This window comes from Thunnus maccoyii, chromosome 4 (genome assembly GCF_910596095.1).
Source record: "Thunnus maccoyii chromosome 4, fThuMac1.1, whole genome shotgun sequence".
Classification (NCBI taxonomy): Eukaryota; Metazoa; Chordata; class Actinopteri; order Scombriformes; family Scombridae; genus Thunnus; species Thunnus maccoyii.
This window is the reverse complement of record NC_056536.1, coordinates 6,217,483-6,229,534: the sequence shown is the minus strand read 5'-3', so window position 1 is coordinate 6,229,534 and position 12,052 is coordinate 6,217,483. Positions and strand designations below refer to the sequence as shown.

The following is a 12,052-nucleotide window of genomic DNA, read 5'->3' as shown; positions in this document are numbered from 1 at the left end:
GTATGAAGCACCTGACAGGAACACGTACAGTGGAAATGACCTTTGGAAAACACCTCCAGCTTCTGCAATACAACTGCTCAGCGGCCAACAGCAGCACTGGTCATAATGGCCAGCTCCCAGTGGAGTATTGGGAAACCCTTCCTCATCCAGAAAAATACAAGCGATTTGGTTGAATTGAAAGCCCTCATTCAACCTTTCTGGCTATCTTCTGCTAGCGAACTGGGTTTCGTTGTCACAGATCTCAATGAATGAACTATTGAATCATTACTGCAGTATAAGCTGCAAAAGAACTAAAAGTGAAGAACTCTGCACAAATCTTCAAAAAAAGAAGACGATAACAAATTCACTTTAATCTTCACACATCTGTCCAAGATCTCTTTCTCTCCATCACTCTCTCTCTCTCTCTCACACACACACACACTCCTGTGCTCCTTAACATCAAACACATTCTCCACATTTTCCAACACAGATAAAGCCACTCAACACAGCAGCTCGCTCAAAGGGATCTCCCCCTTTATCTTTTATGACACACACACACACACACATCACATGGATATCAGTCCACTTTTATCATCACAACCCACAATACACTAACACGGTATACTCACACTTACCTATAAACACATAGCTGGATCGGACAAACAAATGCTCATGCCACACAACTCTTGCCCAAGTGTCCATTGTTTAACCTTTTCTCACAAACACTTTGCAACGCTGAAGGGGAAATGATTTCAAATTGACTGAAATTATCTTTCTGCCTATCAGTGGTGAAAACAGTGAGTCATGAAAACAGTGGTGACTTGGTGACTGATACACTGATAGGCTGTGGTAGTGGTGGAGAGATTGGTAGCTACAAAAAAATGCTGCAATCTGCAGTAAAGGCTTTACTGCTGATAACAGCGACAGTATGTATCTGCTTATCCTGCTGAAGCCTCAGCTTTCCCTGCAGCCACGAGACAATTTGATTTAACTCAACAGAAAAATTACACACAGAATCCAATACTTTACTATTATGTTGTCTACCGGCTAAAGTAAGAGGATAACGACACCAGCAGCAGAGTAAGTCAGGTTTTCAATTCACCTTCAGTTCAGTAAGTTGGAGCAAATACAAAAAGAGCATTTAATTAATGTCATCGACAAACCAGCAAATTGAGTCATATCAGTGCAGAAAAGGATATTTTTCTTTCAAAGACTCATCAGCACAGAATTACTCTATGAACACTATAAAAGAGAAATGAGTCAATTAGTTTATAAAAAATGAGAGAAAAGTGTTCCAACGGGGAAAGATATTCTGTTGTTTTAAAAAAGGATTTCAACTGGACATAATGACCTGTTCACACAGGGAGTTTTTATAGTGAATATAACTTTTGACTGAAATGCCAAAGCAACTAACATAGAAAAACAACTTTGGTTCCTGTTGCAAATACAAAATATTAATGAACTGAAGCGTTTGTTTGAAATGGGATTTGCTGACAGGACTCTGATGTCTACCTCTGTCTCTTACTTCATGTACTTATTTTGATACATCTTTCTCTCCGTGTATCTCTCTTTCTACATATATCCCTCTGAACTCTCATCTCATTTTTTTTTTTTTTAAATCTATGTTCCTTTCTTGGTAAAAGTTAACGGCGCGTTCCGAGAAGGCAGCCTCATGAATATGCACAGTCACACTCGGCTGTCTGCACGGACAACAAAGGAAGAAGACATTAACATTCCTGCACATGCTCTGCACTCTGCACAGGGATGAACACACACACACATATACACACACATGCATACAATAGACACACAGGCAAAAAAAGAATCCAGACATGAATACAGTCTTAGACAAACCGGGATACAGTGATAGTGAAGCATGCACACATAAGATGGGTTTTTACAAACAACTGAAGATGAGAATATATAATATTTCAATTTCACTTTGTCAACACAGGATTAGTGCGTTACGTTCTTAATCAGCTACATGGGAACATTAAAAGAGACTGTGACTCTGTGCTGATATGACTCTGATGAAGAAATCCAGTCTCTACACAAACTACCCCCATCTTCTCCCCACTTTGCTCTCCATCTACACACATACATACACAAAACCCCCTGACATGTGCACACACCCACAGACAGAGACAAACACAGACGTACATTAAATAAACATGCATTGTGTCTCTCTCCTCCTCCACTCCACACTGAGTTGTTGAAATTAGCCTGAAGCTGTAAATTTCACCCGAGACCATTCATCACACACACACACACACACACACACACACACACACACTCACAGTCAGATGTTAAGTCAGGGGTCCATCCAGATGAGAGGAGATCTTATTACATCTATGCTAACAATAGGCTATCTGATCTGAGGTCAGTGTCGGTCACCACAGTGATCTGGATTGAATGCGAGCCGTCCATTACTCTCTGCTGCGCTTTAGGTCAGACAATATCGAAATACAGCGACAAGTCTGGTTCGCAAAACTTGTGATTAGGGCTAGACTGATGTATGAGGCCGATACTGGCCTTTTATCAGATATCACACTGTCATATCATGATGAGCACATGTGTGAAACACAACTTTACATTTAGTTAAATAGACTTTCAATCAGGATTTCAATTGTCTACAGATGTTAAATATAATCTTTTCATTAAGGTGCCCAAGAAATTTCTCATTGATGAATATGTAGGGGTTGGTCAGCATGTCTTTAAGAGCTACTAACATTTGAAGCTTTATTTTAAAGAATGAAAATAATCAAATATCTGATTGAATACTGGCAGAAATTTCCGTATCAATTTTTACAGGCCTGTGTCTTGAGCTCATGCTGTGATCCCAATTAAAAGTCAACTTGCTTTTTTTGATAGAAGCAAATAGTAAAAGACAAATCACTGGAGGCTTAAAAATGATGTTTTAGATCCAAGTCTTCTGGTGTGGAGCAGTAGGTGGGACTGAGGTAAAAATGTAATCACCTTCCCCACCCCCTCAAATGCCAAATGCCACAGGAATAAATCCAACTTCAGTAAATTTCAACAGGATTAAGTGTGTCTACGTGTATGTGCTTGAGTGTATTGTGAGAGAGATGTCTTGAGGTGGATTCAGACTGCAGCTGGAGGCCAATAACAGACCGGTTACCCAGCTGACCACAGCAAGCGGCCTTTAGCTCAAAGGTTAATACAACAGGAATTGATTTGACACACTAATAAATGCTGAGGACAATGTTACCTTAGACCACACCACACACACTGTCTCTCTGTCCCTTTGGCACCAAAATATTGTAAATAAGGGCAGAAATGTAAGAATACACACACTCACACAATTAACAGACATAAAAAGTAGAACACTGCATACACACAGAGTGCTTTGCGGCCCCTTGGAGAGTATTATATAACGTTACCCCTGACATATCCAGTGATTTTACGCACCTAGAAGCAGCACAATCGAGCCATTTGTTCAGCAGGTCAAAAATAGCCGCCTCCTTCATTACTGTCTACTATTACTACCGTTACTAGCACAACTACTGCGTAGCTTGTGTCTGCAACAGCTTTAAGGGGCCTCACAGCACAAAATGACCATAATATATCAGCAGGGGTTAATAGGGCTGTACAAAATAAGTCAATCAATATTTTGGCCAGATGCTGGGATTTGATGACTTTATACTGTTTTGGAACAAAAGCGCTACACACACTGGACATTCAAGACAGAGCAGAATTTAGTGTTGAATAAATAAGTGTAGCAGTCGTAACAGTCTTATCATTCTAGTATGTTGCTTAGTGATATATTACCTCTTCACTCTATGAACTTAAATGACAAAATTTTAAAGTAAGGTCAGATTACTCGACATATAATGAAGTGAGGAAGAAAAGGGAACATTAAACCAGAGTTAAGGCTTAACAGAAGTTATGAGGGATAAAGCTTCGTCACTCATTGACTTCCTCTAATTATTGCATTTTGATGTTATCAAAGAGAAAATATTTTCCCATACACTTGTCATTATATATGTATTGACGTGAGGGAATATACTTGACCTAAAGATTTAAAAATATATATCCAAATCTGGTATATTTTGGCATATATTTTCTCCCACTTAGCTGTAATGAAGAGGAGCAAAGCCCTGATCAGCTGACCTGAGTGGTTGGAAAGCAAGCCTGGGAAGAGGAAATGTGATCTCCGCTGCTTTTACAATCATGCCTGTTGTTATCTGTCCCTGAAGTTTCCCCCTACCCTGTTTGATGGACCAGGCAGGACAGAATACAAGACAAATACCAAGAAAGAAAGAAAGAAAAAAAGAGACATGGATAGAGAGACAACGTATGTGTGCACGTTACATGAATAAATGTGTTGAAGTCTTATTTTTCTTTAATACAACTCAATTTATTTGTGGTTATTATAGGAATGACCTCACTTGTTTCACTATAACACTCTCAAGTGTGGAAGATTTTCTTGAAGACATGAGTAGTCATGGTAATAATGATGACGGTAATAAGATGAACATGTAGTGTGCAACTTGTGTGCATTATCCCGGCACAAAGCAGCACAAGCTTTGTTTAACAATCTTGTGTAGTTAAAAGGGCTGTTTGGGCTTTTAAAATAGTGGTTTTACATGTTATACACATCTGGCTCAGACTGCTGCCACCTTGGACAGTTAACCAGCCAACTTCAGAGACACCTGACATCAGGGCATCATGCTGGACAGTGAAAATTGTTTAATGTGAGTTTATATGTGTGTTTGCGTGTGTATGTGTGTGTGTGTGTGTGTGTAAGGAAAAAGAGATTAGACAGAAAGACAAAGGAGAGAGAGCCAGTGTTAGTTGCCCTGCATGGACAACACATATGTAACCAGACCCTGCAGCCATGGCCATGACCTCACCGGGTTTTTCCACAGGCACAAACACACACACACACACACACACACACACACACACACGCACACAAACACACACACAGGGCACATAGTGGGTCCTTGGTTAGCATACAGTCAACGGAGCCTGGCACAGAAAGAGCCGACTTCCATTCAGAGAGTCATGCATTGTAATCCTACACAGGGTGAACACACAGGCATGCCTCACAGCGGAGAATGCTAATCTAAACTAAAAGGCAGAACACAAAGAAACAGCCGGGTGACTCGTTTCTGATGGGTGGAGCAGTGGACCAAATACATTTTGATCTCAGGTTGAAGAAGAAACCTGAGTGTTTCCCACATGAGTCAGCACTAACCAAGCTGACTTGAGCTGATGTTTCTAAAATCCTTTACATAATGAAAGAAAGCACAATGGAGAGAAACCTGCCATGATGATATCAAACAGTTGGGTTGTGAATGAAAATTGATGGTTATTGTGAGGAAAGGATTTATAGTCTCACATTCAGCTGAAAGTTTGATTTTTTTTTAAAGCAGGGTGAGATAAGTGTATATGGTTTAGCTAAGGTTCACATCCTGTATCATACCAGTAGTCAATTTTCATTATCTAACCATGACCACATTCAGAAATAAAAATTGGTTGCGATTGAACAGAATTTGTGGGCGATACATTTGGGTAATTCCAGATGTTTGTTTCATTTGTGTCAAGACTTCTCTAAGAACAAGTGTCAGGACTTTCAAATAAGCAAATAACTCCACTACTGAGGTGAAATGACGCAAGCATGGAAGTGAATTAAAAAAAAGAAGTGAAACGAATCCCACCGATGTATGGTGGTACCTCTGGCATTTACTGCAAGAGTATTTTTGCAGCGTTACAATCAGCCAAAGCCAACAAAACACAGGATGTCTCCCATGTTAAATTTAACTTTCTCAAATTTTTCATAGGACTTTTTGACACATAATAAACTACACTTTTACATGACCTGCAGCAAACCAGATTTCAAACCCACAGATGAAAAACACAGCGGGCCGAGTACTTCTTTCCAACTAGGCTAACACCTGTTCTGTACTTTACTGTAGAATCAAACAGCTTAGATCATTCTGCATGCTGGAAAAACTGCTGTCACCACGAGGAGTGCGGAGCCTGTGTGTAATGGTGTGTGTACGCTGTAAAAAAAACACTGTAAAAAAGGACAACATGTAGTCCTGAGGGGGTTTACTGTAGACTGGCAGCATTTTTCCACATCAATGCTGACAGCTGTGGCCCAACTTTAAAAGGTTCAAGTAAGATATTACCAACCCACAACACAACTACTTATTAAGTTACGGTTGTTCTTTGGTAGATTTTCTTCAGAGGTTAAACGTCCTACCTGCCACTGTATGAAATACGTTGTCCTGTCTGTCTGACTTTATGATGTCCCCTGAGGTGCTGATTCCATCTGTGGAGACAAACAGAAAACATTTGGTGAAATGCAGCTCACATACAAAGAATAAAACAAGTGAAAAACATTGAAATGGCAATCATCTCAGCTTTGAGCTCAAAGCTGGATCCAAAAAGTATATTCCGATTACTTTAAGTAAAATTAAACTCTTCCTATTGTCAAAATAACAAATAATGCCAATGTCAGACCACCGTAAACTGTCTCAGAGAAGTTGTTGCAGTTCCCACAGGCAGCCAACAGAGGCAGATAAAAGTCAGAGATGACTTAATGCTTCTTAAAAGCTGACTTGGCCACCTGAAGGGTGCTGCCGGGCACCCACCAGGTGCTCTTGTGATGTCTCATATTTGACCCATATCTGAACAGAAAGACCACAAAACGTGTGCTGGTTGGGCAAGTTGAAATAAAACACTTTCGCACACATGCACACAAACACACACAAGACACACACACACACACACACACACACACACACACACACACACACACACACACACACACACACTCAAATGAGACAGATAACTAGAGGTAGAAAAGTAGTCTCTCTCTCTCTCTCTCTCTCTCTCTCTCTCTCTCTCTCTCTCTCTCTGCGTGTCTGTGTGTGTGTGCGGTACTCTGATGCTGGCCAACATCTGGCCTGAAGTAGATGATATTTGAATAATATTTGAGATAAGAAAGTTAAGCAATTACAGGTCTGTGGCCTAAAACTGTTTCAACAAAACTCTCTTCATGAAGACAACAAAAATTATTAATATTTCTACAAGAACAGCAGTTGGAGCGACTTTATCCAACTTTACTACACTTTTTATGGGAAATCCTGTAGGAATATCATATCTATAACCAAAAAGGAAGTAAAAGTCACTTTGCGGTCATTGTAGACACGTTTAGATCACTATGAGAACGCCAAAATATACCGAAAAGACAAAATACACTTTCTATATGCGGTTTTAGTCAGTGTGCTAAGCTCATTAGAGGGGTTATTGTTTTCTGACGCACTTGCTCGCGAGAGCACAAAAGTGAAACGCACAATTAAAAACAGAGCAAACACCTGCGCAGGTCGCCGGCCACCCGTCAATGTACAGTATCTTTCTTCAATGCAAAACTACATTAGAAACAACATCACATTTAACAAGTAAAGGCAATTTAAAGAACTTCCAGCTGTTCCCACATCAGCCTTTGTCACCACCAGTGTTTCCTACCTTACAAGACAGAACCCGTTCACATTTAACAGCCTCTTGAAACAGTCTGAGTCCAAACACTTGAAGATAATCCAGCTAATATCGAGTAGATTTTGATGCGCGAGACCAAATCCTTGTGCATCCGACAGAGCGAAAAGCCTGACGGGAGGTGATGGTGAGATCCGCTGGTGTTGTCAGCAGACAGTTCAGAGGAGGAGGAAAAGAAAAGAGAGAAAAGAGAGTAAGCAAGTAGCAGAGAGAAAGTCCGGCCCCTCAAGTCCTGCCCCCACCCCTCCGCTCTCCTGCTGACAGAAATAGCAAGCAAGGCGGGCCCCACCAAAAATAGCCTCGACTTCACACGGACCTTCAGGACTATTGTTTTCTTGTACTGTCAGACTCCCATTGGGTGCACACACAGCCAATCCATGCTTGGCTCCTTATAACTTGTACAACAGTTTTAACTTTGTCTCCAAAGTGTGAGGACTTGTCAAATAAAATAATGGCCTCTACACTGTGGCTCCATCTGCTGTCAAAACCAGCGCTGTTATAGCACCAAGCAGAGCGATGTGGCTCTGAGATCTTGACACCCTCCAGGGGCCCTTAAAAGGTCCCCAGAAAAAATCTTTTAATTTCACGTTGTGAGTTGTGGCAGGGTTTAACTTCCCCTTTTTGTGTTTTTGCAGTCAAGTCTGCTCTGGTGTTTACATGTGAATATTTTCATGAGTAAATGTTTCAAAAAATTACAAATAGCCTACTCAGGGTTTCACTCAGCATTTTATATTTGTCACGGTGAAACAGCATTTAGACCAACATGTGACACTCCAAGATGAAGCACATGTTTTTGAGTCTGCTGCTTAAAATGTCTATTCAGGAGTTTTTTCCCCACTAACTCCAGTTACTAACTCCAGTTAGTGGGGAAAACACAAAATCTTGTTGTTTGTCTGTGATGTAGGTGGGGACGGGAAAATGCAACGCCTAGCTTATGTCTAATGAAACCTTTATACAAATGATGTTGGTGTGGATGCACCTTGAAACTGGTAAACTAAAGAGTTTCTGCACAAAACCACATCTATAAAAGCTACAAACGTCTTTTCAGGGGGAAAAAAAATCTTCTTTTGAGCCTAATTTGGTTTCCTTTTTAACTTTTGTTTCCTGCCAGTGACAAGATATCTCAACAGGTATACGCCAAAAAATGTTAGCAAATATTGAAAAAATAAATAAAATTAAAAAAAAATAACTGAACAGAATTATACAATATATTACATTTCATAACAGTCAGAAACAGAGATTTAAAATTAGATTTGAACAACTGGCGTCTCATTTTGGAATAAATTCTGAGAAATTACTGAAAGGACTCCTGACCACTGTTTTCACATCCTCATCAACAGTAGAAGAAAGCCAGTTGAAAGGGCCCTCATGGAGGGAAAAATGTTTGGAATGGTTTCTGTTGGCCTAATAACAATGTCATATATTGTTGAGCTGATTGTACAAATAGCTTTACTCACTAGTGTACTTTTCCTTCGCTGAATGGCTTAAACCATGACACAACTGAGTTGTAATCCACCCATGCTCATGAGTTGTAGGATTACAAATTAAATCAGTATAGAATAAAAGCTAATTCAAGCCAGTTATGAAATAAAACAGACACATGTAATACTGAATTTAACACATACTTTAATACATACATGTACTTAAATGCACGCCCATAAAAAAAGTGAGACTTCTAAAGACGTCCTGCTACAGAATGACTGAGTGTTGTCATAGACAATACATTAAGCAGAAGCTCTGAGGTTATATGGTTTAGAGGATTTGCAAACAGTAACTGTAAAACCAGGGATGTGGTGAAAGGTAAAGCAGCCTTCCTGACCTTTAAATACAGACATAATACTTAACAAGGTTGAGTCATAGTAGACATTACAGTTGGCACTGTAGGAAAATGTCTTTAATTGAATGTCTTTGATTATTGGTTATATTGGTGTTTTTTCTGACAGACTGGAGATCATTTAACTTTGTGTTCTGCTTTTTAAGGGGACTTAAAGTCAGTTAGATCTCCACAGTTTTCTGACATTGCAGTTACAAATCTTTACTTGCTGTTGTCAGACCACCAGCGCAGGGTACTTCAGCCCATGCAGGAGGAAGTAGAGCATCCTGTCTATATGCGAACCATAGTGTACAAACACACAAGCACCTAAAGTACATATATTACTGTGGTAGCTTACATGACGTGAGGCCACCGTCTTGTCAGTTTTTCTGGTCCAAGGTTTTCCTAGAATCAAGAGGCTGCTTGCAGCCACTCACACTTGAGTCACGTACATCTCTAATGCGTCACATCACGTACACTGAAGTGTGGTCAGCATGATAAAAGTCATCAGTCCTTTCTCTGTTTAATTATACATTTTTAATTGCTGCAAAGTAAAATTCTTTAAAATCAATACTGTATGTCCTACATTTAAACACATAATTTGAACCAAAGTGTACATAAATAATGAGTTTTATACTAAAATGAAATGTTCTTAAGTGGAAAAAATAAACAGCTAATGTCTGAAAAATAAAAAAAAGTCCCTCTGTGAAGCATCAGTGGAGGATATTTTTTTATCATCTACCTCAATCTCTTCTCTGTTTGTTCATTTTACTTTTTCCTTAAATGAACTCTACCTGCATAATACACTTCTTAATGCTTGAGGCAGAAACTGACATTTATTATGAGTTTCAGCACTTCTCAATGTTTTTCCCCGCTTTTAACCGTTCTTTTGTTTCCACAAAGCACAAACGTATGTGTGTGTGTGTGTGTGTGTGTTTTATCCTTTTTTCCGATCTTAGCGTCAGCCAGGTCAACAACTGATGTTTCAGACCAATATTGAAACCAAGAAGCGTGCGTCTGTCTACCTCTGGTGGTGCTCCATCGTCCGCTCGCTCAGCCTTGGGTGCCTCTGTGAACAGGGGGGAACCCAACACCGTTCCCAGCAACCCTCTCTGTGTGGGCGTATAGAGAGACATAACTGTGTGTGTGTGTGTGTGTCTTTAAGTTTTCTATGTGTGTGTGTTCGGTGTGTTTGTGATTGCTTAAGTGTCTGTGTGCATGGGCATGAAGTGTGTGTACAAGCGCATACGTGCATATGCATGAGTGTCTATGTCCATGTGTGTATGTGGTTAGTCCATTCAATTACACAATCTACCGTACAGTCTGAATCACATCCGGTTTCAAGCTGAAAATAACAGAACCACAGGGTGACAGAAAAGCAGCGCAGCAGGCAACCGCCCACAGGGAGAGAGGAATACACACACACAAACACACACACACACACACACACACACACACACACACACACACACACACACACACACACACACACACACACAGTCCAGCACTGGTCACTGGTACTGGCACTGGTATTTTCCAGAAACATCTATCTAAAGAGCACTTTCCTTTACAGGACTGGTGCCTAATTGAGTGTTTTATCCTCTCATTACTGAGACTTTAAACAAAAAAAAAGCTCTTCAAAAGATTGTAAAAGCCTCCACATGCTGTATGTAACTGTATGAAGTAACTGCAAAATGGGTTTATTCTAAAATAATGGTTCGCCCAAATACAGTATGTGGCCAATATTGGCTTTTTACGAAAAATCAAATACTGACCAGCCCTTGTTGTCCACTGCAAATACAATGGAAATCACTGCTAAGTCAGTATGGTCAGTGCAACGCAGTTTCAGTGCAAAAATACTGCTATCGATATCAGCTTCCAGACACATGATCAGTCAGACGTTAGATGTAAATTATACAGAAATGACACATTTAAAAACAGTCGGTGTGACGTATGTAGCTTTTTGTCAGTACTATTTGGGGCAGGATGTGGTCAACTGTGTGCTAGTTGCCTCCCACCTGCAAAGATGTGCTCCTGCTACAATAAAACGTTTGACACAACAAGTGATCTTTCAAAAACACAAAACTGTTTGAGACACTGAACTGAAATCCTCACAGAATGACAGTTGCTGTCAGAATGCTCAAGGCAGGAGTAGAGAAAATCATGCTTCGTATGTGTCGAGTGACTTGAGCATTACTTTGTTTTGGTAAAAATGTGTCTGCAGCACTGGTAGGAAAACTGTTAGTAACAAAGTAACAAAAGCTGTACCCATGACACAAACATACACATGCGTTCCTAACATTGACTTGGGATCATCACATAAATCAAGAAATCCAACCATCATTCTTCTTTCCGTTCCCTTAAAAATGTCTCTATTGTAGTACACTGCACATCAAATTAAAGCAGCTGGCTTAAATTAATTTGATTTACAATCTGTGTCTGTTGTTTCAATCATCCTCAGTGACGCAGTATCTCTTTGTCTGACATAATGAGGTAATAAAAAAAGGAATCTGAACACAGTTCTGGCAATCTAAAGGAAATTTACTGTCAAATAAAATGTAATTATGTACATTTAAGTTCATTTATGACACATTCAATGACATGCAGACACGAGGGCAGATACATATGCTTGTATTCAAACAAACAAACACATCAACCACTTCATTAAGAAAGCTGCCTTGCTGTTTGAATAGGAGTGTGTGTCAGGTCCTTTGGTTGAGTGCTATGCTTTTT

At 39.9% G+C, this 12,052-nt stretch overlaps 1 protein-coding gene across 3 annotated transcripts in view; it reads right to left on the bottom strand.

The window, feature by feature from the left end:
- Positions 1-12,052, bottom strand: part of hdac7a (histone deacetylase 7a) — a 69,527-nt gene that overhangs the window by 38,271 nt on the left and 19,204 nt on the right. For 2 of the 3 annotated variants that reach the window (XM_042409352.1, XM_042409350.1), the window contains one exon: positions 6,212-6,280. Coding sequence is in view for 1 of the 3 variants with exons in the window: in XM_042409350.1 (XP_042265284.1) it covers positions 6,212-6,280 (69 nt within the window). In the remaining 2 variants the exon portion in view is untranslated. Of the gene's footprint in view, positions 1-6,211; positions 6,281-7,479; positions 7,807-12,052 lie in introns of those variants that run through there. The other variant, XM_042409351.1, reaches the window with a different exon arrangement.